Here is a 26,265-nt window from a genome sequence, read left to right as displayed (position 1 = left end):
TCTTTTCTATTAGTTTTTCCTAAGCAAGGTAATAGCACAATGGCTTATAGCCCTTGTGAGAGGAAGAGTTATGGCTTATGTGCACACTTTGGTGACAGGTTTGTGACCAAACAGTTTAATCCATATTATTACCTTACTTACAAGAAAGATAATATTTGACAGGAAGTTTTTTTCGTTACTACAGACGAACAGAAAAGTGAAAAAGCCGGCCTATTTCAATGAAACACAGTGGGGCGAAGCTGGCAAACGCAGCCTTATATTTTAGCGCTAGTAGCCTTTTTGTGTTGCTTGAGGCAACTCTTTTGCAGCCATGCAGTAAGTCACAAAATGGGATAACTTCTACTTTAAACTGAATTCATAATGATTGATATATTTTATAAAGATATAGTGACTGACCAGGATAAAAAACACTAAGGGGTAAATTTAATAAAAAGGTAAATTTTTGGTATTTTTCTGTTGGTTTTGCAAACCAACTATTTACTTGCACAAAATCAACAGCAATAATCAACATTTTTACACATACAAGTACAGGAGCCACAGTCAGATTTATTAATGGTCGATTTGCAATCCAACCCAAAAATGATGGCAAACCTGATGCACTCAGCCATAAGTTCATCTACATTAATTTCTATGGAGAGTGACCGCGAGTGTACCAGTCACTTGCACCAGCTCTCTGCAAACAGCAAGTTCGTCGGTTTGATGTTTTGCAAAGACCGTGTATGCTACATTTCACAATAATAAATTGGTGAAAGAGGGATGTGTGGGGTGTGTTTATTTAATAAATGACTACAACATATGGTGTGTGCACTGTCTTTATTTTAACATTTTATTTACAAGTGGACTACATGCAGGCACTTGTGGTTAGACAAGTGCCAGCATGTCAGGGCAGGGTTGCTGAGACCTGTAGGTCACCTGTAAAAAACAATATTATTTAACTCTTTAATTACAATGATTTCACCATCACCACCAGTGCGGAGAAGAGCACTAGGGAGGGGTTCTGCACTTCCCTAGGGATTCCAGTCCTGGGCTGAGCAGTTTGGACCTGGTCACCGGTATGGCAGGGGGACCCCACGTTGTGTGTCCCGGTGTTATACCGACATAATCCCAGCTGTTTCAGCCTTGTGCTGGTTATTGGGAAATGGGGGAACCCCACGCCGTTTATTTCCTCCTATTTTCTAATACCAGATGACCAGGGCTGGTGATGGCTTTGGGGTGGGTAGTCTTCACTTGTTTTTTTAACCATTTACTTACTTTTTAAACTAACAAAGGCTGCACAATTCATAGTGCTTCTGCGCAGGGCATAATATCAGCAGCAGGTTGGCGGCAGGTTTGTCATCGTTCTACTGCAGTTTAAGGGTTTGAAAGCCACCGGGTACCGACATAGGCTTTGAAATGACAGTCAGAACCAATGCACAGTTAATGCTGGTTTTGAAACTGAGTGACAGCACGCCCCCTTTGGTGGGCGGGCCGGGGGGGTGGCTGCCCAGACGGAGGCGTTCCCATGAGAACGCCTACCGTTTTGGGGCGGCCCCACTGACATCACAAGTGACAGTCAGTGGCAACCCACAGCAACAATGCGAGCGGCCAGGAGGCCGCTCCATAAAAATAAAAATATAAAAGACGCCCTGATTCAGAGCGAGCGCTTTGTCAGAGCGTCCGGCTCTGAATCAGGGCCTCTGACTGTATCACTAAGCTTTTATGTGAGCAGTGCAATGAAGACCATATTATAATTTTTTGATTGATTGCTATGGTTTATGTGATTAACTCTTCACTGCTTCTCATTGTTCTTGTGAGGATAGCTCCCCTTGCAAACTATGACCCTTTTTGTAAGAAAATAATAATTATTACTACAGTATCTTACACATACATATTAACTAATGTTCTGCCAACTAAGGTGTTGGAAAATTGTCAGGAGAAATGTCTTACCTTTTCCTGGGTGAGTCTTTGTAGATGAATTCCAGAGGACAACATTGTAGCAAACATGGTCAGCATGTACTGCTGCACTTTGGCTATTCCACTGACTAATATGTTTATCACCGACATAAGTCCCACTTTCTCAATGACGCTCTGGAAGGCTGTAGGGGCATGATGAGTGATTCTGCATAATGCCTAAAGCAAAACATTATTATTCTTATTAACCTTATTAATGTATCCCATTACATATGTCATGCTTATTTCTCATGCACAAAGTCACTGACCAGGTATACACAATCTATTTTTAATCCTTTCCAAACACCATTTATGGGTTTATTTATTTATCAAAGTAGAAGGATCACATAAAAAATAATGCACATCCAATGGACACACGCCATGACGTTGTCTGCTTGAAGATCATAGAAGACTATGGTACTTAAAGTTCTAATAATCCTGTACTGTCTGTCCCGTCTCCCCTAATGGCTTCCACTATCCAGTTGGAAGGACGGGACAAGTTTGCAGCCCAAAGCGAGCAGTTGGGGCAAATAATATATGTAGTTGTTCGGAGGTGTAGGGAACTATTTAAGACACTTTGCAATTTTTCCACAGTAGCAACTCTTATGGCCACTAGTCACAGCGATAAAAGGTGTATTATCCAGGCCATCTACTGTTATTTTCATGTCGGGACAGCTGTTCCATTAAGCAGCTGTGTTAGCAAATAATAATGACGACTATATGGTTACAGATCGATGCAGTGAAAGATTACACTTCCCAGTTCTGGTACGGCTGTGTTCCTGCATGGCTATAGGTCAGTATATGAGTGCCACAAAGAATGGAGAGGAGAGGAGTGATCTGAAGAAATTGTTCTATGCTCTCCAAGCTCTTTTGTTAATCTGGGCAAGGTTGGTTCAGCAGTACATTGGTTTAACAAAGGAGATATCAGTTCCACTTTTGTATGTTTAATATTTGGAAATAAAATTCTCCCTGTTTGTGCAGACAAACATCTGCCACCTTTTACATTAATATATCTATATGGTAATCATTACCCTACACACATTACACATTTGCAGTAAAAATACTACTCCTCAAAGTCTATATATATCAAAATGTAAAATGTCTTGGGAGCATGGAGTTGAGCTAATAGGCAGTGCTGAGCTCTGACACACAGAGTAAAACAGAATGGTCTGCGCTCTTTAAAAAGTTAAACCTACAGTATTGTGGCAGAAACTGAAAATTCCAAGAGACCGTTAAATAAAAATAGGCAGTTTTATTCCATCGATCCACATGTATCATATATATAAATCAAATGCACATAATAAAATAATAGCATATTAATAGTATCAGTATAATTTTGATAAGTTGATGCTATTTGAAAACATCACAATGCAAACGTATGTATTAATATTCCACCAGGGAACGTATAAAAATATAAAAAAATAGTTGTGCAGACGGTGAAAGATGTAGTGGGTCAGTCCTTTATATGCCAGACTTTGTCCGGCTTTAGTAGTGTAAGACGCTTCCACAAACAGATTATATCCTTAATTCACTATAGATGTAAAAAGCGTTCCTGGGACAAGTAATGGAGGTTTCACAGTCCATGATTTTTGGAGCAGCAGCAATGTATAAATGAAAAGGAGCAGTTTGGGCTTATATATAGCTCAGCCGCTATTCAGCATGGTGTACTTTGTTATAGACTGACCGGAGCACACTATTACCTGGCTCTCTGCAGCATAAGGCAGTATCTGAATCCAGTCTCCAGCCGTGTATCAGCAGAGGGCTTTATCTGAGTGCATCTAGCACTGCCATTTCACTCATATTGAGGGAGCTTTATCAAAGTTTCTGTCACAATGGGTTAAACTTTTTAAAGAGTGCAGTACCATTTTGTTTTACTTTGTATGTTGGTCCCTTTAATAGCAAGTCTACACAAACTACATAGGTAACTGCAGCTAAAGTAATTTGATCTGTTTCTTCATTAGCGTCTGAACTCTGAAATAAGGAACACAGGGCCTGATTCTGAGCCGGACGCTCTGAAAGAGCGCTCGCTCTGAATCAGGGCGTTTTTTTATTTTTTATTTTGGTGCGGCCTTCGGGCGGCTCGCATAGCTGTGGGTGACCACCCACAGCTATTGCGAGTGGCCGGGTGATGGTCGCGATGGTCTCGACCATCGGGGCTTGCAACGAGACCCTTGCGGTAGGGTCTCGTTCCCGCAAGCCCCAGTGAGCTTCTGTCTCTTAATAGAGCCGGAAGTTCACCACTGACATCACTCGTGATGTCAGTGGGGCCGCCCCCAAACGACAGGCGTTCCATTGGGATCGCCTCCGTTTGGCCAGCCACCCCCCCTGCCGCCTCCAAAATGGTGCGAGCTGTCGATCAAAGTCGACAGCCGCCCCCTTTTAGTGCGAGACCCGGAGCAACAGAGCGCCCGTCGCTAGCCGGGTCTCGAGCATGCGCACATCGGAGCCGGCTCCGGCGTGCGCATGCGCAGTGGCCAAACATCGACTATGCGCTCACGAGCAGGTCTGAATCAGGCCCACAGTTCCTTAAATAGTGTTTAGGTGCTGAGCTCTGTGCAGCACAGGGGGCCCCTTTTTTTTGGTGCCTTTCTAAATATGGTAACCTACCCACTCCTGTACAATGAAAAGCTAGAAAACACATTACTGTTTATAAGGAAGTACTCATTTTAATATGTCCTGGTTGGACAGACAGTATTATATTTCAGATATCACCAGACATAAAACAAAAGTAGGGTGAATCAGCCAGTGAATGAACACTACCAGTGAATGAACATTATCAGGTTTAATACAGTAATCTTACATTTAGTGCATACAAACTTAGATTAGATCTATTGAATATATTTTGTTCATGTAAGTCATATTATTCATTCACTGGACTTGTCTGTTCATTTGCCTCTCCTGTTTTTTTTGTTGTAAAATTCAAACTAGTCCTTCAGTCTTAAAACGCAAAAAATTATTTTAAAAGTATACAAAATAATAATGATGACATATGTCTCAAAATAGTTTTTTATGTTGTATCTTCTACATGCATCATCCCCTTAAATATGAAGATTCCCTTAATCATTCATTCACTGGACGATTCACCCTAGACAATATAAATTTTCTGCATTACAGCAATTCATTTGTTTTAACTTTTTGATACCACAACAGCTACTAGTCAGATGTACAATATGTAAGAGGGTAAATGCACACAGAATATAACAGCTTTGTAATCCTTAGGTACTATACTAGGCTTGCACGCATTTTATAAACACTGATATAATATTTGAAAAAAAGATACTTATGGCATTTCATTATTTTAAAATCAAATAAATTATAAATTAGGCAAAACGTACAAATAATACCTGGCTCCAGCTATACACTAACTAGATTGCCCTTGTGCGCCATCACTTGCTATGTATATAAGCTCTTATTAGTCTAATGCAGTGGTGGGGAACCTTCTTTCTGCAGAGGGCCATTTTGATATTTATAACATTTGTGGGCCCGGTGCAAGCCACGCCCCCTCCATGTGATGTCACACGGGGGGGGGCACAATCGCCGGTGATTACAGCAATGCCTGGAGTATCCTAAGGATGCTCCAGGGAGCTGTAAGGGCAGCGGTGTGACCGTCTGAAGCATCCTAAGGATGCTCCAGGTGGCATTGCTGCATAGAATCTGGCAGCAGGCCATTCTAGGCCCCCTGCTAGCCAAATGAGGCTAGCAGAATAAAGCTCCGAGGGCCAGACCAAATGATTTCGGGGGCCTTATACGGCCCCTGAGCCTGAGGTTCCCCATCCCTGGTCTAATGTCACAAAGCTGGACATGATACATAGACATAAGAAAATAAAATGTAAAAGCATAGAATTTACCTTAAATTCAAAAGCAGTTTCCTACTTGTGTGCCACTGGGCAGGCTGGGCAACTTGTGGATCTCCAGTTGTTGTAGAACTACATGCACCAGCAGACAATGTTGTTCCACAAAAACAGAAGAGCCATATGTCATCTACAGCCTGTACCTCTCAGTAAAATTCTAATGTCATTAAATTAATAATGTTAATCTCAAACTCTACCAAGACATTACAAAAAAAAAATAACGGCTGGAAATTATTTTATTTATGTCATAACATAAAGATAAGATTACAAGCATGTATGTGATGTAAATGTTTTTGCTACAATTTATCTCCTAGTTACATAGGAACTAAAATTATATTGAAATGTTTAGAGCACAAATTCACTGCACAGAAAACTTCAACACTGCTGCATAACCTGGAATCTGGAAAACACACTTTGGGGCACATTCAATGAATGGGGGCTACAAATCATTGTAGCCCCCTGCGTTGTGCTTCTGCACACATTTTCAGCAATTCTTGTAAACAAATCACAGCTTCTTTTTTTCAAAAATGCATCAAATATCATGCAGAGGCACATGGCACAAGGCTGCAATGGGAACTCACATTTAACTGAAGTGTAACATTTCGATCAGTGATGTTTTAAAGGCACTTGGCATTTAAAAAGCAGAATATAGAAATGTCTGTAGCTGGGATGTAGTTAAGAGACCAGCAGCGGAATCCTGGGAAGGGATTTAACATAGGTGTCGAAATACCGACGCCTATGCTTTTTCCGATGCCGGAACGCCGAAGATGCCAGCCCAAACGAAGGTAAGTCCGGGGCACCCTTAGCGTTAGCCGCGCACGGGGGGTGGAGGGTTAGGATTAGGGAGTCTAGCTGGATTAAGGTTAGGTTTGGGGGAAGGAGATTAGGGTTAGGTACCCCTGGGGGGGTTAGGCACCACTAAAAGAGGGTTAGGGGGGGGAAGGGGAGGGTTAGGGTACTTACCTGCCCCAGTCGGGAACTCCTCCTATCGAGAATCTGCTGTCGGGATTTGAACTGGCGGCTAAACATTTCAATCATATTCCCTGTAGCCAGCTGTTGATGTTAAGACAATAAGACATATACTTAAATAGGAATTAATAACTAGGGATGTGCGCCAACCCCCATGTTTTGGTTTTGGATTTATATCTCCCGTGGTTTTGGATCTGGATTGGTTTTGCCAAAACTTTACTTCAGTGTTTTGTTTTTCGGTTCTGGTTTTGGATATGGATTTTTTTCTTAAAAAATCCTAAAAACAGCTAAATTCACATTAAATTGGCCTGTTTTTGTTCCTTCAGTATTATTAACCTCAATTACATTTATTTCCACTCATTTACAGTCAATTTTGACCACCTCACAGCTCACAATATTGTTTTTTTTCATCTAGTTAAGGGGCCAAAAGGTTGCATCCAGCTATCTGGCTGTCACGATACCTAGGCGGAATCACAACTGAGTGATAAATAGCATTGAGGACTGTGCAAAGATGATGGTTGGGATACTTTGAGGATTGAAGAATTGATAGATGATAACTGATACAATCAAGTGAATTGATAGTTGGCGCTGCCACTAGCTGAAGTAAGAATAGTTAATACTTGATAATTGGTGCAGCCACTGGCTGAAGAATTGATAGTTGGCACAGACACTGGCTGAAGTAAGGAGAGTTGATACTTGATAATTGGTGCAGCCACTGGCTGAAGAATTGATAGTTGGCACAGACACTGGCTGAAGTAAGAAGAGTTGATACTTGATAATTGGTGCAGTCACTGGCTTAAGTAAGAAGAGTTGATACTTGATAATTGGTGCAGCCACTGGCTGATGTAAGAAGAGTTGATACTTGATAATTGGTGCAGCCACTGGCAGAAGAATTGATTGTTGATAGTTAATTGTTGATGCAGCCTCCGGGCTGAGTAGTAGTGGAATATAGAGCTATGATTAAGAAGGAACCAGTCCTGCAACAGCCTTGAAGGCTGGAACTATTGGCAAGTTGCGGCCGTTACAGCCTTGAGTGCTGGTGAGGAGTGACGACAGGTGGCCTTTGTGCTGTGAAGCAGGATGTGGCTTTTGGGCCGTGTAGCAGCCTTGAGGGCTGAAAACCCTTGGCTGATTGTCACTGTTGTGCGACTTGTGCCGCTGGGTTGACACAACAAGCAGCAGTTGGTTCAGAATTTGCTTTTTAAAAAAATGAAAGGGGCATGCAGGAGATGCTGTCTGTGGCCATTACAATTTCTGGACATTCATAAACCTGTTACAAGTCGCGGTCACAACTTGTCTCCTTCAGGCAGATTACCCAGTCAGGACGGGGTTACTCCAGTTTCTTCTGTTGCTAGGCAATCAGAACGCCTCAGGTAGTGATGTATCATCCTCAGTGCAGCACGATTGGTCCGTCTTCCTATTTGTACACACTGGACTTTTGCCGCCTCGCCGACTATAGCGTTCCTGTGGGTTCACTTGGCTCAGCGGCATGAGCAGTAACCTGTCAACTCTGCTGGAAGGATCTCTGTCTCCTCGGTGTTGTCCCCCAGCTGCCTCCGGCTCTTGTGGCCTCTCCCACGGCTGCACCATCAACTCCCGCACTGTGCTCCGGCTTCCTAGCTGCACCAGCAGTGATGGCCCTCCAAGCAGAATCAGCATTCTCGGCAGATCAATGGACGCTAATTTGTACACAAACTTGTACACACTAATTTGTACACAAACTTGTACACTAATTTGTACTCAAACTTACGTACTGTCTGTCAGGACTTTGGACGCTAATTTGTACAGTAACTCAGACTCTAATCTATGTACTCTTTATCAGGACATTGTATCTAGTTCAGTGCTCAAGCCTCTATATCAGTTCTCCAAGCCAAATCAATTGTCAAACTCTTCAGCATGGATTCTAAGCTGCAACATCGGCTCTCCAAGCCAAATCAATTATCAAACTCTTCAGCATCGGCTCCAATCCTCACCATCGGCTCTCAAAGCCAGATCAATTGCCAAACTCTTCAGCATCGACTCCAAGCCGCATCATCGGCTCTCATAACCAAATCAATTGTCAAACTCTTCAGCATCGGCTCCAAGCCGCACCACCGGCTCTCAAAGACAACTCAAATATCTTCCCCTTCAGTACGAGCTTCTGGCTGCCTCTACTCTTACAACCATACCACATTCACTACCAACAGCATCTTGAACCAACTTTTGGCAGCATCGATAGTGTACTACCCCCTCTTCTGTATCTATAATCATATCTACTATCCACGATTTAGTCACCATTCCTACGGTTGCTCTCTCCATTGAATCCTTTTGCTCCTCTATGTGAATTACTACTACCTCGAGCTATAAGTTCAGGCGGCCGCCTAAGTACCGGTGAACATATCACAGTTCTAAGGGAACAACGGGCTGTTGTTCCTGGCAGAAGATCTTGCTAGCCTGGTTCTAGACTTTTCACATGGAGTAGGCATTGGATATCGTAACAAAACCATAACATTGAAAATGTCAGGCAGCAATGCCCCAAACAGCACATAATGGAAAGGAAAAAGGTGCAATATGAAATTGTCCTTGGGCCCACCAACCCACCCTTATGTTGTATATATGAAACAGGACATTCACAGTTTAACAAATCAATCACTTCAGCGACAGGGACTGCCACTTGTGGCTGAAAAGATTGGTTCGTTTGGACCCCCCACAAAACAAGCTGCCAATGCGCAGTGGACATTGGTGGCAATGATCCCATACACAAACTGGCTTTACAACATAGGTAAGATCAGATGTCATGATCATCATCATCATCATCCCCATCAGTGTGTACATCCTCTTCTTCACACAATTTTAATTTGTCCCCTCTGGAATCCACCATTTTTACTTAATTGCTGGTAAAGGTCTTCCTAGTGGGATTTGTAATTCATTTTGATGAACATCATCTTTTCCACATTCTGGAGAAGTAACCTTCTACGACGATCACTGTTAAGGTTCCCAACTGCGCTGAAAACTCTTTCAGAGTACACACTGGAGGGTGGGCAACTTAAGTACAGCAAAGCCAATTTGTGTAAGGGACTCCAAATTTCCCTAAAATAGTCACCCACCATTCTCTGAATGGTGACCATATCAGACAGTCATGGTAGACATGTCACTCATTGTAAGCATTTCTTTTCAGACCCAAACAGATGTCATTAGTTTTTGCTAACTTTTAGCTTATTTCCTGGCAGCTGCAGAAACTGCCGCTTGAGCTGACAATATTTTCACCAACAGCTCTTTGCATCTTTTCAAATTTATGTCTGTCGGAAAGAAAGACACAAAGTATGACTTAAACCTAGGATCAAGTATGGTCAACAAAATATAGTGATCTGATTTCAAGAGATTGATGACCCTTGGATTCTGGCGAAACAAGTGAAGGGCTTGATTTACCAGTCCGACATACCTAGTGGAATCACTCCGTTTCAGCTCCTCCTTCAGTTTCTCAAGCTGCTTTTGCAAAAGTCTGATTAGGATTGGTGCTCCTCCATCCGCTGAAGCATATAGACGGTAGAATTCCACCTAGTTACTACCTCTTGCTTCAGCTGATGGCAGGGCGAATTCAACAGTTCTTGCTGGTGCTGCAATCATCAACACACAGTTGCTGAATTTCGAAAATGTCCAGAAATTTTACGGGACACCAAGAGCATCTCCTGCATGCCCCTGTCATTTTTCAAAAAATGTTGCACCACCAAATTAATTGTGTGAGCAAAACATGGGATGTGTTCGAATTCACCCACATGTAATGCTCGCACAATATTGCTGACATTGTCAGAAATCAAAAATCTCGAGGAGAGTCCAAGTGGGGCAAGCCATTTTGCAATGATTTCCCTGAGTTTATCTAAGAGGTTCTCAGCGGTATGCCTCTTAGTGAAACCGGTGATACACAGAGTAGCCTGCCTCTGAATGAGCTGGCATTTGTTAAATGCTGCTGCTGTTTGCACTGTTGGAGGCAATACAACTACCCAGTGGGCTGTCACAGTCATGTAATCTTTAATTTGCCCTGTCCCACTTGTCCACATATCTGTGGTTAAGTGGACAGTAGGCACAACAGCATTTCGGATGACATTAATGTTTTTTTTTAATGTCCTTGTACAGATTGGGAATTGCTATTCTAGAGAAGTGGAATCTAGAAGGGACATGGTATAGGGGACACAGGACCTCCATTAACTGTCTAAAACCCACTGCATTAATGGCGGATCCTGGACGCACATCTAATACCAGCATAGCTGTTATGGCGTCAGTAATCCGCTGTGCAACTGGGTATTTGCTGTCATACTTGTTCACCAATGCAAAGGATTGTGTGACAGTCAATTGTTTGGTTGAACTTGAACTACTAAAAGTAGTCTTCTTCCTGGTACCCTTCTGGTATGAAGATCCACTCATAGCAGCAGCAGGCGTAACACTCAATGATCCTTCTGAGGAACAACGGATAGGAGGAGTCAGTGAATGGCATATTGCCAATTTTTTGTCTCTCTAAAGCTGACTTAGCTTTAGATTTTTTTTTTCTTTAACAGGTTAAAGTTGATTTTTTTAGCTTGACTTTTTGGCCTGACTTAAGCCCTGGTACATCGGCCTTCACAGATGACGATGACAGCCTTGCATCGTCATCATGACTGATGCAGGCAGCTACAAGACTGGTATGTGGATCCTGCTCTCCTGTCATGTGACTGTCCTCCATACTCACTGCGGTCTTACAGCAGTGTCACCAAGCAATTATAGCGCAGCTACAGTGCATCCGGAAAGTATTCACAACGCTTCATTTTTTCCACATTTTGTTATGTTACAGCCTTATTCCAAAATGGAAAAAATTCATTTGTGTCCTCCAAATTCTACACACAATACCCCATAATGACAACGTGTAAAAAGTTTTTTGAGATTTTTGCAAATTTAATTAAAAAAAAAAACACTAAGAAATCACATGTACATAAGTATTCACGGCCTATGCCATGAAGCTCAAAATTGAGCTCAGGTGCATGGTGCATCCTGTTTCCACTGATCATCCTTGAGATGTTCCTACAGCTTAATTGGAGTCCACCTGTGGTAAATTCAGTTGATTGGACATGATTTTGAAAGGCATACACCTGTCTATATAAGGTCCCACACTTTACAGTGCTTGTCAGAGCACAAACCTAGCATGAAGTCCAAGGAATTGTCTGTAGACCTCCGAGACAGGATTGTCTCGAGGCACAAATCTGGAAAATATCTGCTGCTTTGAAGGTCGCAATAAGCACAGTGGCCTCCATCATCCGTACATGGAAGACGTTCGGAACCACCAGGACTCTTCCTAGAGTTGGTCGGCTGTCTAAACTGAGCGATCGGGGGAGAAGGGCCCTAGTCAGGGAGGTGACCAAGAACCCGATGGTCACTCTGTTAGAGCTACAGCATTCCTCTGTGGAGAGAGGAGAACCTTCCAGAAGGACAACCATCTCTGCAGCAATCCACCAATCAGGCCTGTATATTAGAGTGGCCAGATGGAAGCCACTCCTTAGTAAAAAGCACATGGCAGCCCACCTGGAGTTTGCCAAAATGCACCTGAAGGACTCTCTGGTCTGATGAGACAAAGATTGAACTCTTTGGCATGAATGCCAGGCATTATGTTTGGAGGAAACCAGGCACTGCTCATCACCAGGCCAATACCATCCCTACAGTGAAGCATGGTGGTGGCAGCATCATGTTGTGGGTACGTTTTCCAGTGGCAGGAACTGAGAGTCTAGTCAGGATAGAGGGAAAGATGAATGCAGCAATTTACAGAAACATCCTGGATGAAAACCTGCTCCAGAGCGCTCTTGACCTGAGACTGGGGCGACGGTTCATCTTTCAGCAGGACAACGACCCTAAGCACACAGCCAAGATATCAAAGGAGTGGCTTCAGGACAACTCTGTGAATGTCTTTGAGTGGCCCAGCCAGAGCCCAGACTTGAATCCAATTGAAAATCTCTGGAAAACTCTGAAAATGGCTGTGCACTGATGCTTCCCATCCAACCTGATGGAGCTTGAGAGGTGCTGCAAAGAGGAATGGGTAAAACTGCCCAAAGATAGGTGTGCCAAGCTAGTGGCATCATATTTAAAAAGACTTGAGGTTGTAATTGCTGCCAAAGGTGCATCAACAAAGTATTGAGCAAGGTGATTTCTTATTTTCTATTTTTTTATTAAATTTGTAAAAATCGCAAAAAAAAATAACTTTTTCATTGTCATTATGGGGTATTGTGTGTAAGAATTTTGAGGACAAAAATTAATTTATTCCATTTTGGAATAAGGCTGTAACATAACAAAATGTTGAAAAAGTGAAACGTTGTGAATACTTTCCGGATGCACTGTAAATTGCGGCTAATGCACACAACCAACAACACACAAAAAAATTGTTTTTATTTTCACACTGGTGGTGTGGCAGGCTAATACGCGCACACAAAATTTTTGTGTTATGTTTTTTTTACACTGGGATGAAGAAGAGCACCCCTGATGGACACAGCACCCCCTGGACAACACAGCAGAACAGCCAGCCAGCCCCTATGGACAACAGCCAGCCAACCCCTATGGACAGGACAACAGCCAGCACCTATATGGGTTAATATGGACAACAGCCAACCAGCCCCTATGGACAGGACAACCTCAAAACAGCCATCCAGCCCCTATGGATAACAGCCAGCTCCTATGGACTACAGCCAGCCAGCCCCTATGGAGAAGACAACAGCCAGCCCATATATGGTATGGATTATGGACAACAGCCAGCTCCTATGGACAACAGCCAGCCCCTATGGACAGGACAACCTCACAATTATGCACAACGGTAGGGCAGTACTGCTCACAGCTCCCTCTTCACAACCGGAATGAAAACTGGCAGCGATCGCGGGACCTTTATACAATCCAAAATCCGCGAGAATCCGACAGCGGGAAGATAACATTTTGCCACGTTTTGAGATCCGAGTCAGGCGGAAAAACCCGAGCTGACTCAGAACTGCTAAGTTCGGGTGGGTTCGGTTCTCAGGGAACCGAACCCGCTAATCTCTATTAATAACTACAATTTTTTTTTTTACCAAACAAATTATTAGTAAAGTATTTATTAAATATAACTTTGTACATTACTTATTTTTTAGAAAAGATAATTAATAAATCACAAAACAGAAGGGTCATATCTTATTACAACGACTATCTCAAAATGATCAACACAGTTTCTCTATTAAACATGCATACTGTCACAACCTGGCTCTAGAGGTTTCCAGTCTGAAGACTGGGAGCCGGAGGGACTAGGCAATGATGCAGCAGTTGACGAGGAGGAAGTATTCTAGATCTCCTCCTTGGCTAAATCCGGGTGTTGGAGATATCTGACTAGGGTCGCAGAATTTAACTTGATGGTGGTTTTCGACAGTGACCCTTCAAGGCGGGATATGGTCTTAGCTGCACCCAACCAGCAGGTTGCGACCCCCTAGTCAGGGACCCAGGAATTAGCAACTGGAGGAAACAGAGTGGCTCGGGTAACACTAGAAAATAACACTGATGATATCACAGGAGAAGAGTACTGATGGGAATCACTGGTGAATGTCTCTGATGAAATCGCTGAATAGTATCAAAGGAGAATACACTAGAAATGGCATGTAGAGAATACACTGGAGAATAACACGAAGTAAATACACTGGAGAATAACAAGTGAAGGATAAACTGGAAGGGTCACATGTAGTGAATGCACTGGGAGTAATGTGTAGAGAATTCACAAGAGAATGTTATTAAAAACCAGCATATGGATTAAGAACTGCAGTATAATGATGGATCCAATTGTAGGATAAGTACCGGAGTAGAATAAAGGCTGTACTCGGATGACGTACAGAGTACACACACTGGGATCCAGGCGCAGGTGAAGCACTGTAGAAGAATACTTGAAATCAGTACACAGATGATGTACTGAATACACACTCTGGTGATCGAGACGCAGTTAAAGCACTATAGAAGAATACAGTACACAGATGATGCACTGCATACACACTCTGGGGATCCAGATGCAGGTGAATAGCACTGAAGAAAAAACACTAGAAGTCAGCACATGAATAGTGCAGAGTGAACACAGGAGTTCAGCATGCAGACAAGTGCTGAAGTTTATCACTGGAGATCAGCACACTGATTAGTGCTGATGTATATCACTGGAGTTTGGAACACAGGATAACACTGAAGAAAATCACTGGAGGTTGCCACTGGAAATAGTACAGCGTGGAGCAGAAGAGCACACTAGAGATCCATACAATGGAGAAGCACCGAATAGTATCTCAGAATGGAGCCTGGAGCGATGGAATAGCCACAGTCACTAGGAGTAGTGAAGCGAAGTTCAACAGGCAATTTCCTATTACTTGGAGTCCTGCTTTATACCCTTAGGTAGCTGTCCATTGGAGGAGAGAGTCAGCTGAGAGCAGGCAAGGCTACCAGTGGATGAGGGACTAGTCAGGTGATACGGACCAATATGGCTGCACCCATGACTGCAGCCAGGGAACACTCCACAATGGAGCATCACATAGAAGTCATAGCGGACCCCGGGGAAAAAACTCAGCGCGCCACCCACCACTGAACCTGACGTCTGACCATCTAGAAGATCAGGAGAAGCCTGCGCAAATTTGAGTAGTGGACGATCCCAGGCCGCATTCCTGACACACAATGGTTATATTCTGGTTGTGACCTGCTACATCTTGTGATATTCTCTATTCTGCTAGTTTAGTCACATGAATAAAACTACTGTGTGGACCACACGTATTTAACAAATACATAAGATAACAAGATCTCTCATTGTGTAAATGTATTCAACTCGTAAATATGCGTATAATCAATAGTATGGCCTTGGTACGGATTATTTTTCCACACAGTCTCCATACGTGTATTAGCATTTGTTACAACTGTACATCAAGGCATCTTTCTCGGCATAGAAGAAATCAGTGTCAAGCGCCTGAAGCCAGGATATGACGACTTGTTGAACTTAACCGACGGTTGTGAATCGCCTTCCACCCAGGTGCTTCTGCAATGGCCCAAAGAGATGGAAAACACTCAGTGCCAGGTCAGAGCTGTAGGGAGGATGCTACAGTACCTCCCTATAGTAGCACTGTAACAACGCACACGTGCAGTTATCGAAGAGTGGTCTGGCGTTATCAAGCAGCAATATGACACCAGTTCGCAGCAACCCAGCTCGTTTTCCACTAATTGGAATCATTGTGTCACAATTGTGGACAGCATTCACAGTACCTACCTTGGATAGGAACTCAACAGGAAGCATGCCCTTGTGGTCTCAAAACACAGTCACCATGACCTTCTTTGCTAATGGAGTTTATTTGAATTTCTGTGAAGGTGGGAACGATGCGTGTTTCCATGTCATGGATGCTTGCTTAGTCTCTGGTGTCACATGATGCACCCACGTATCATAGTCTGTAACAATATGCTGCATTAAACTGCTCTCCCTCCTCATGGTACCGCGTCAGGTTCACGAGAGACAATCCCATCCTATTGGTTTTGAGAACTTCTGTGAGTTGCTTCATAAACACATTTTCCTGTACCCCAGTTGTTCATGAACGATGTTGTACACAGTACCCACTGAGATGTTCAGTTTGTCAGCAGTATCACTAACTTGAATGCATCTGACCTCCTGAATCAGACCTTCAATGCGGCATAAATTGTCATCTGTGGTGGACGTGCTTGGCCAGCCGGATTGCTGCCCATCTTTAAATGTCTGTCTTGCCATTGTCAAAGGCAGTGTAGCAAACCCAAACCTGTTTCTGTGACATGACGTACACCTCCATAAGTTGGTGATGAATTTCAGCTGCTGATGTGCCCTTTAGATGCAAAAATCTGATCACAATAAGCACCTCAATGTTTGACCATGTCTCCGCCATCTTACAACTGATGTTGGTACAGTATGACTAATGGCTGTGAGGGGAAGCAGTGGTCTACATGCTCTGGACTGCCAGGAAATTAGAATGAAATAGAAAACATTACACATGTGAGAGGTTTTGTTGCCTTAATTATTGAACCATCCTCATATCTGTAATAATATCTCAGGAGTAATATTAATAAATGCTATATAGAAGCTTACTGATTGCTATGTGAAACTTCTCCACCTTTTAGCAGTCTTGATACATTACCCCCTATAACATTATGTAGGAAACTTTCACATAGAATTAAGGTAACATTTCTTTTGGTTTTAACTACTGTATTTACTAGGGGTACGTTAATTTAAGAAGATTTTATGTTTTTGGCCAAAAAGTTCTTTTAGGCTGACAATTGTTTTAGTATTTCATTATATTTAATTTCTTGATAAAGCTCCCTGAAGAAAGCGAAACCAGTCAACAAAAGGATAATAGTGCCCACAGACTGCATCCAGGCAATCCAGATATACCTGCTCTGTCACATTGTGTGGTCCTGTACTATTTGGAGGACTTTATTTTTACCAAAGTCCATCAGTGTGCATACAGTATCAAGTGGCTATTACCGGCTGTGATCCCCACGGGGAGGACCCAGTGCGATCAGTGCTGGGAGGAGAGCCATACAGCGGAGACGCACTGCCGCCATCCTCCACAAGTTAGACGGGGAGGCAGACACTAATATTGAGTGAAAGCATTTCCTCTGGATCCCGTACACGTAAAGCTAAAGGAATCCCAATTTGTGCTTTTCAGCTTGCTGGTGAGCATTGCATAATATATGTACGCAACTAAACTATACAGGAGACCTGACTAATTTAATTTCATTAGTGAGGATTTATACTCAAGTTACCTGGTTTCATATTTTACATCGTTTTATACAAGGACCGATTTAAGTCCAAGGGACACTATTTTATGAATGTAGGTTTTATTATGTGGTTGATCTGTTATATCTCATTTGTGTCAAAATTGCTAATTTTGAATACGTATATTAAATTTGTTATATTTTACTAAGTGAAGCCTTGTCTAAATATTTTGTTTCAAAGACAAGTGGTTATTACCATGTAGTAAATTTTATTAAGCTTCACTCTGAAGCGCAATCCAACAATCTTTTGGGTCTATTTGGTTTTGTAGGAAACTTTCACATAGAATTAAAGTAACATTTCTTTTGGTTTTAACTACTGTATTTACTAGGGGTACGTTAATTTAAGAAAATTTTATGTTTTTGTCCAAAAAGTCCTCTTAGGCTAACAATTGTTTTGATATTTTTACATTTTAGTCAGAATATTTATGTTATGTTATCTGACGTGCCTAATCAGTCTTATGGTGCGTACACACTGGGCGATTAAAGTGGACGACTGAACGATAACGATATCGTTATCGTTCAGTCGTCCACTTTATCGTCCATTGTTAATATAAAAAAGAAGAACGATAACGACGACGCGCGTTCCCGCGGGTCGTTCGTCATCATCGTTCATCGGTTTAACATGCAGGCCAACCTGACGATGTCGTCAGGATGCTGCATGTTATGGAATGGGGGAGAGAGCACGGCGCTGAACGACATCGTTAATGATATCGTTCAGCGGGTGTGCTCAATGTCATGAACGTCACTGAGCACAGCCTGCCGGGGACACACTAGACGATATCGCTCAGGGAGCATATCGTCTAGCGTGTACGCACCATTAGAAACCTCTGTAAGTGTAAAACCACAGCCCATTGTTTTCACGTACATTCTTATACTGTCCATGTAATAGCTTCAATATAACAAGTTCGTATTTATTCAAATTAAAATAGTATCTTACGGAAGATGATTGAGTAATATTAATGCTATGCTGCACTGCTTTGTGTCCCTCACTTTTACAGAGCTGTAAATGGAGGTTGAGTGGTGAAGGGAATGTATACAATTAATGATAGCTGTGTGTAGGAGGGAATGAAAAGTAACATGTAAAGTATAAAATAATATATATAAGGAATTGTACATGCAGTACAATGGCGTAGTGGTTAGCATCACCACATCACAGCACAGAAGCATGAGATCAATTCTCAGCCAAGGCTCTATATGGGAATCGGTATGATTCCTGGCAGCGCCTGGCCGACCACAGCACAGTTCCCGGCAGCGGAAGCCCGACAGCGCTGGAAATCCCGATCATCGATAGATAAGTATTGACTAACCTAACCCCCTAACCCTCCTTAGGGGTGCCTAACCTCCCTCCCCCGCTGCCTAACCCTAAGTCCCCCCCGGGGGTGCCTAACCCTAACCCTCCCTCCCCCTAGCCCAGCCCTAACCCTTCCGGGGGGGTGCCTAACCCTAAGTCCCCCCCGGGTGCCCTAAACCTAAAACTCCCCCCCCACGGCTGTCCGCTCGCGGCACCCGGCATCCCTTCGATCGAGATGCCAGGCGCCGGTCTACGAACGGCGGAGAAATGTCAGGAGTCTACATCTAGACGCCCGGCATTTCACCCTCGCCAGGATATGACAGTCGGGAAGCCAGCTGCCGGTATTAAGGCAGCCGGCTTCCCGATTGTATACCTCTATATGTGTGCATTGCTTTCCTCCAGGTTCTCCAGATTCCTCCCAAAAACGTACTGCTTAGTTAATTGGCTTCCTCAAAATACATTAACCCTCACATATGTGTGTCCATGTGGTAGGACATTTAGGGCAAAATGTACTAAGCTGCGGTTTGACGGCGGGTTCTATTCTATTCTAAACCCTGGCGGTTTGGTGGCGGGTTCTATACTGTTCTAAACCCCGGGGGTTTGGTGGCGGTTTTGCAGCAGTTTCTAAATGACAGCCCTGTTCTATTCTATTCTAAAATGTGTTTTGGTGGCAGTTTTGCAGTGGTTTTGGTCTTAGTAAATCTGCAGATAGCAAAACCGCCACCAAACCACAGTCAAAACACATTTTAGAATAGAATATAACACGGCTGTCATTTAGAAACCGCTGCAAAACCGCCACCAAACCCCCGGGGTTTAGAACAGAATAGAACCCGCCACCAAACTGCCGGGGTTTAGAACAGAATACAAACCGGCGCTTAGTAAATTTTGCCCAAAGATTGAAAGCTCTGCTGGGGTAGAGGCTGATATGATGACTAAACATGCTCTGAAAAGCGATGCAGATTATAAGCAAAATTTACTAAGCGGCGGTTTGACGGTGGGTTCTATTCTATTCATTTTTTTCTTTTTTTATTGAAGCATGACACAATGATACAAGTGTAATAGAGGCATATCAAAGAGTAAGCATGGGTACAAAATTGGTATTACAAGTGAGTGATGTGCATACGATATCATATAGAGAAAATAAGGATGTATCCATACGAGAGCACAGAGGAGGAAAGTTACAGAACTCAAAGAAAGTCACAGATTGTTGGGCAGCAGTATCAATGAGATATATCTAAAGTAAGCCTTGGGAGTATTGTTTTTGTTCCAGGAATCCAAAAAGTTCACTGTTACAGGCCAAGGAGTATTGTCAACACCCAGGCCACAAGGACAGAAGTGAACCACATTGTCAAATTGGGGAACCTGCCTGTCAGCTACTAAATCCAAAACAAAAGAATAATCTTCCTTATCTAAATTAAGAAAAGCAACATACGGGATAGGTGACCTAGTAGAATTAGTGCCAGCATTCTCCGGACGAGGAATGGGTATCAAAGCAACAGGTTCAGAGTTGAGACTAATTGGGGCTGGCTCATACATCACTCTGCAATTGGGACAGGTGTTTGTGCATGCAAAGGACTCGGGTCATTGTAGAAAAGAGAAAATAAGCTATTAAACTTGTTATCTGGGTAAGGAATTAGAATCTTCAACAACTCCGTTGCTAAATCAGTAGCCAAAGTTGTAACATCAAATCCTGAATCCTGAATCTCCACTGTTGGTGAAACAGGAAGGATAGAAAGTGAAGAGGAGCACTCTCCCAATTGAAAAATCCTGTGAGCAAACATGATACAGGAAACAGCGTACCTCGTTGAGAGACGAAAACCCAGCAAATCTTAGTTGTGGAGCAAGGTTAAACTATGGGGTTAACTAACACTAATAGTAACTAGGGGTATGCACCGGCCACAATTCGTGTTTTGTGTTTTGGTTTTGGATCTGGATCTTTCTTCGTGTTTTGGATCTGGATTGGTTTTGCCAAAACCACCCTTCCGTGTTTCGAGTTCTGGGTTTTGTGTTTTGGATCTGTATTTTTTTTAAAAAAAGCATAAAAACAGCTAAAATCACAGAATTCGTGGGTTTTTCTGCTCCTATGCTATTATTAACCTCAATAACCTCAATTTCCACTCATTTCCAGTCTATTCTGAACACCTCACAATAGTGTTTTTATGTCCAAAAGGTTGCACCAAGGTAGCTGGATGACTATGCTAAGCGAAACGAGTGGGCGGCACAAACACGTGGCCCATCTAGGAGTGACACTGCAGTGGCAGACAGGATGGCAGGTTGAAAAACTAGGCCCCAAACAGTACATAATGCAAAGAAAAAAAAGAGGTGCAAGATGGAATTGTCCTTGGGCCCTCCTACCCACCCTTATGTTGAATAAACAGGACATGCACACTTTAACATACCAATCATTTCAGCGACAGGGTCTGCCACACGACTGTGGCTGAAATGATTGGTTCGATTGGGCCCCCACAAAACAAGCTGGCAATTAATCTGTCCCTGCACAAACTGGCTCTACGGAGGCAAGATGTCGTCCTCATCCTCCTCATCCACCGATTCCTCACCCTCTTCAGTGTTGTGTACATCGTCATCCTCACATCCTCACCACATTTTTCAGGACAATGAGAACACTTTTTCTGACGTTTCTGTACAGTCTCTGTATCGCCTGCCAAGTTAAGTGGAATCTAGACGGGATTTGGAACCGGGAACACACTACCTCCATCAATTGTCTAAATCCCACTGCACTAATGGCGGATACCGGACGCACGTCTAACACCAACATAGCTGTCATGGCCTCAGTTATACGTTTTGCTTCAGGATGACTGCTGTCGTACTTCATCCTCCTCGCTAAGTACTCGTGGAGGGTCAATTGTTTAGTAAAAGTAGTGGTGTTCCTACTTCCTCTCTGGGATGATGAACGACTCCCAGCAGCAGCAACAGCGGCAGCAGTAGGCGTAGCAATGCAGGATCCTCTGGAGGAATCCCGGATAGGAGAGTCAGTCATGCCAGTGACATGGCCTGCAGGACTACTTCCGATCCTGACTAAGGAGGAAATTGACGAGGAGGGAGTTGACGGTGTGGTTTGCAGGCGCTAGGATACAACAGGACAACAGGATTTAGGTGTCCCTGGAATGCTTACGGTCTTAGCCAAAGTTTCTGAACTTGACAGTAACTTTTTATGAACGCGCTGCAGGTGCCGTATAAGGGAGGATCGTCCTAGGTGGTTAAAGTCCCTACCCCTACTTATTTCACCTTTACATATGGTACATATGGCAAGGCAGTTGTTGTCCGGATTTGGATAGAAATATTGCCAGACCAAAGAGGTGGAATGTTTGATTTTTTGCCCAGGCATGACCGTGATGGGCTTTTTCATCCCACGGACAACTGTCTCCCCCGAAGCCTGATTTAAACAAACCACATCACCATCAGAATCCTCCTTGCCAACTTCCTCCTCAGCGCCACCTACACCAGTATCCTCATCCTGTTGTACTACAACAGTGACATCTTCAATTTGCATATCAGCAAGTGGACTGTTGGTGCTCCTTTCAGCACTTGCAGGGGGTGTGCAAATGGTGGAAAGACCCACCTCTTCCCGTCCAGTGCTGGGAAGGTCAGGCATCGCAACCGCCACCACACTTGGACTCTCCATGGGGGATTTGTGATATCTTCTTAGAACGCACAGTTCTTCACTGTGCTTTTGCCAGCTTAACTCGTTTGATTTTTTTTAGCGGGAGGAGGGCTTCCATCGTCATGTGAAGCTGAACCACTAGTCATGAACATAGGGAAAGACCTTAGCCGTTCCTTGCCACTCTGTGTCGTAAATGGCATATTGGCAAGTTTACGTTTCTCCTCAGATGATTTAAATGTTTTTTTTAAGGTCATTTTCCTGAACTTTGTCATTTGGGATTGGATGTGCCCTCTACTATGACATTGGGCATTGGCCTTGGCAGACGACGTTGATGGCATGTTATCGTCTATGTCATGACTAGTGGCAGCAGCTTCAGCACTAGGAGGAAGTGGTTATTGATCTTTTTATGTTTATCGGAGAAAGTTTGGTCCTCCATTTATGTTATATTGATATATACGTGCGTCTAATGCACACACAAACACAGAAAATATTTTTTTCTTTTTGTTGGAGACTAGTGCACTTTGTGGGTTACACGCCCTTTAACAAATGAGCCAGCCGGCTCTTTACTTATGGAACACAGGCGCACACTTGGCGCTGCTGCTTTGAGGATGCACGTACAGTGCAAACAATTCACAAACACAGAAGAAAATATTTTATTTTTGTTGGAGTGCACTTTGGGGGTTACACCACCCTTTAACAGACAGACGCACGCTTGTTGCTGCTGCTTTGAGGATGCAGAAGCGGCTATAGCCCACACAATTCACAAAGGCAGAAAAAAAAAAGGAGACTTTTTTATTTTTTGTGGAGCGCACTTTGAGGGTTACACCACCCTTTAACGGACAAGCCAGCCGGCCCTTTACTTATGGGACACAGGCGCACGCTTGGCGCTGCTCCTTTGTTGATGCACGTGCAGCCACAGTGCACACAATTCACAAACACAGAGAATATTTTTTTATTTTGTTTGGAGTGCACTTTGGGGGTTACAGCACCCTTTAACGGACAAGCCAGCCAGCCCTTTACTTATGACACAGGCGCACGCTTGGCACTACTTTGTTGATGCACGTGCGGCTACTGTGCACACAATTCACAAACACTGAAAAAATATTTATTTTTTTTGCACTTGGGGGGAGCACCCCTGATGGACAGAGCACCCCCTGGACAACACTACAGCACCCCTTTAGGACTGGGACACTGCACAGGACTTTGGAGTGGACACAGCCCCAATGGACAACTGACTGCACAACACAGTCCAGCCAGCCCCTATGGACTTTGGAGGATTGGACACAGCCCCTATGGACAACAGCAGCACAGCGCAGCACAACACTACACTGCACTGCACTACACAGCCCAGCCAGCCCTAACTCCCACCCTCTCTCTTCACTGTCCACAGCCGAGTGAGAAAATGGCGCCGACGCAGGTACCTTATATAGAATCTAAAACCCGCGAGACCCGGAAGGCGGGATGATGACGTTTTGCCTCGATTTCAGATCTGAGTCAGGCTCGACTTTTCCCGCCTGACTCGGATCTGAAATCGAGGCAAAACGTCATCGGCCTCGGATCGGGGGGGTTCGGATTTCAGAAATCCGAACCAGCTCACCCCTAATAGTAACACAGATACACTGTTGAGATGACAACACTAGGAAATAAATTTGCAAGTATCGAGTGTATGAAATAATGCACTGTAGGGTTCTATTCTATTCTAAACCCCGGCGGTTTGGTGGCGGGTTCTATTATGTTCTAAACTCCTGGGGTTTGGTGGCGGTTTTGCAGCAGTTTCTAAATGACAGCCCTGTTCTATTCTATTATGTGTTTTGATGGCAGTTTTGCAGAGGTTTTGGCCTTAGTAAACCTGCAGATAGCAAAAGCGCCGCTAAATCACAGTCAAAACACATTTTAGAATATAATAGAACAGAGCTGTCATTTAGAAACCGCTGCAAAACCGCCACCAAACACCCGGGGTTTAGAACAGAATAGAATCCGCCACCAAACCGCTAGGGTTTAGAACAGAATAGAAATTGCCGTAAAACCGCCGCTTAGTAAATTTTGCCCTATGTATGTACTAAAGAAAAACTGGTAATAATAAAAATAAATGAAATAATTATGGTAAATTGCAAACAATTTGGAAGGAAAAGAACCACAGCTATTTCCATGCATGGCATTTTTAGATTTTTTTTGTAGCCTAATTAAAAGAATATTCAACAATAGGTCATTAAACGTAGACATGTAATCAATTTTCTCACACATTTTTAGCAATTAGTTACACTTCGGTAGACACAATATCTACAGTATGTGCTGAAGCTCTCCTCTGCAGATACCGAAGCATATTAGACCTCTGTGAACACAAGCAGCATATAAATGCCCCTGGTACTCTACCCTCCTTACAGTATTACAATTGGCAGTTCCTGTGCTAGTGCTGGAGAGTAAAACTGCCTTTCTTGAAGTAAAAAATCTGCTTGCCAGGGTGCTCCAGAGAAGAGACAGCTGGAGGGGGGAAGTCTGAACACTGAATCAGTTGCTGAATACTATATTATGTATTTGATAATGACATATCACTACTGACAGAAAGTAGAACGTAGTTCAGTTTGATGCCTATAGGCATGTGTGGGAGGAAACCCCGTCTACAGAAAACAAAATGTACAGGGCCAATAACATAAGGTAACATACCGATATAGCCGTTATCCTAAGAGAATCTACGGTTGAGTGGGTAAAAAGATACCACAGAGCAGGTCCGATCTCTCCTGTAATGAATCCTTGGACATGTGAAGTTATTGTTGTGCAGACATTTTCAATAATTTTTGCAGTCATATGATGAATGACAGGTTCTTCCTAAAAAGAAAAAAATAAATAAACTAAATAAATTACTTCAAACATAATTTACTTTTATCACAACTTCTTCATCTTTATACAACAGGTCCAGATTTCCAGTAGCCCACGAGCCATCTGTCTATTTTATCTCACCACAACAGTTGAGTGTGGGATTTGCTATTACACAGTCAAGCTTTGTTGCAAGTAATATAATTTTTTTTGAACAACTCAGATGGTATGCACATTTTTCTAACATTAATAAAGTTTATTTTAATTTACTTTTATATCACATTATAGTGATTTATTATATTTAATATAAAATAAGACCTCATTCTCCAGCCAACCCTTAACAGAATGTAGGTAGGTTTACAAGGTTTTTATTTAATTTTTTTATCCTTTTTTTTTTTTATTCTATTCCTGACTGTTTCCTATTGATTCACCTCTCCGCCAGCTTAGAAGTGTTTCTGTGTACTAACAGGATGGCATTTGCTCTGTGACATAATAATTGCAGGGCTTTTGTGAAGTGAAATTGAAATGCAAATATTTTGATGTGCTGTTGATCCTGATGTTGAAGTACAATGAGAGGTCTAAAAAGGATATGAAAATATTATGCATGAGCAATGTACAGTATTCATGCCAATGGGTGCTCTAGGAAAAAGAAATACACATCCAAAATGTATTGGATTATGGCCCTCATTCAGAGCCGTACGCTCTGAGCAGAGCGCACGCTCTGAATGAGGGCCGGGCTCCATTTTCATGGAGCGTCCTCCTGGACGCTCGTATAGCTGTGGGTCACCACCCACAGGCTATACGAGCGTGCTTTGTGATGGCCGCGATGGTCGAGACCATCGCGACCATCGAAATTGCGAGCCGGAGCCTGCGGTTGAGGGTTTCAACCGCAAGCTCCGGAGTGATTTTGGCTCTATCAGAGCCAAAATCACTCCCACTGACATCACTAGTGATGTCAGTGGGCCGGCTTCTGACGGGAGGCGTTCCCGTGGGAACGCCCCCGTCAGGGAGGCACGCCCCCG

General features: G+C 43.2%; 1 protein-coding gene across 2 annotated transcripts in view; it reads right to left on the bottom strand.

Moving 5' to 3' along the window:
* Positions 1–26,265, bottom strand: part of ULK4 (unc-51 like kinase 4) — a 777,293-nt gene that overhangs the window by 484,694 nt on the left and 266,334 nt on the right. For both annotated transcript variants that reach the window (XM_088463894.1, XM_088463889.1), the window contains exons 20-21: positions 25,094–25,255; positions 1,927–2,109 (exon numbers count right to left, since the gene is read on the bottom strand). In XM_088463894.1, coding sequence (XP_088320020.1) covers positions 1,927–2,109; positions 25,094–25,255 — 345 coding nt within the window. The remainder of the gene's footprint in view (positions 1–1,926; positions 2,110–25,093; positions 25,256–26,265) is intronic.

The sequence above is a fragment of the Taudactylus pleione genome, unplaced genomic scaffold, assembly GCF_031769625.1.
Source record: "Taudactylus pleione unplaced genomic scaffold, aTauple2 ptg000053l, whole genome shotgun sequence".
Taxonomy (NCBI): domain Eukaryota; kingdom Metazoa; phylum Chordata; class Amphibia; order Anura; family Myobatrachidae; genus Taudactylus; species Taudactylus pleione.
The sequence above is the reverse complement of the archived record's forward strand: the minus strand, read 5'-3'. Positions and strand labels throughout refer to the sequence as shown.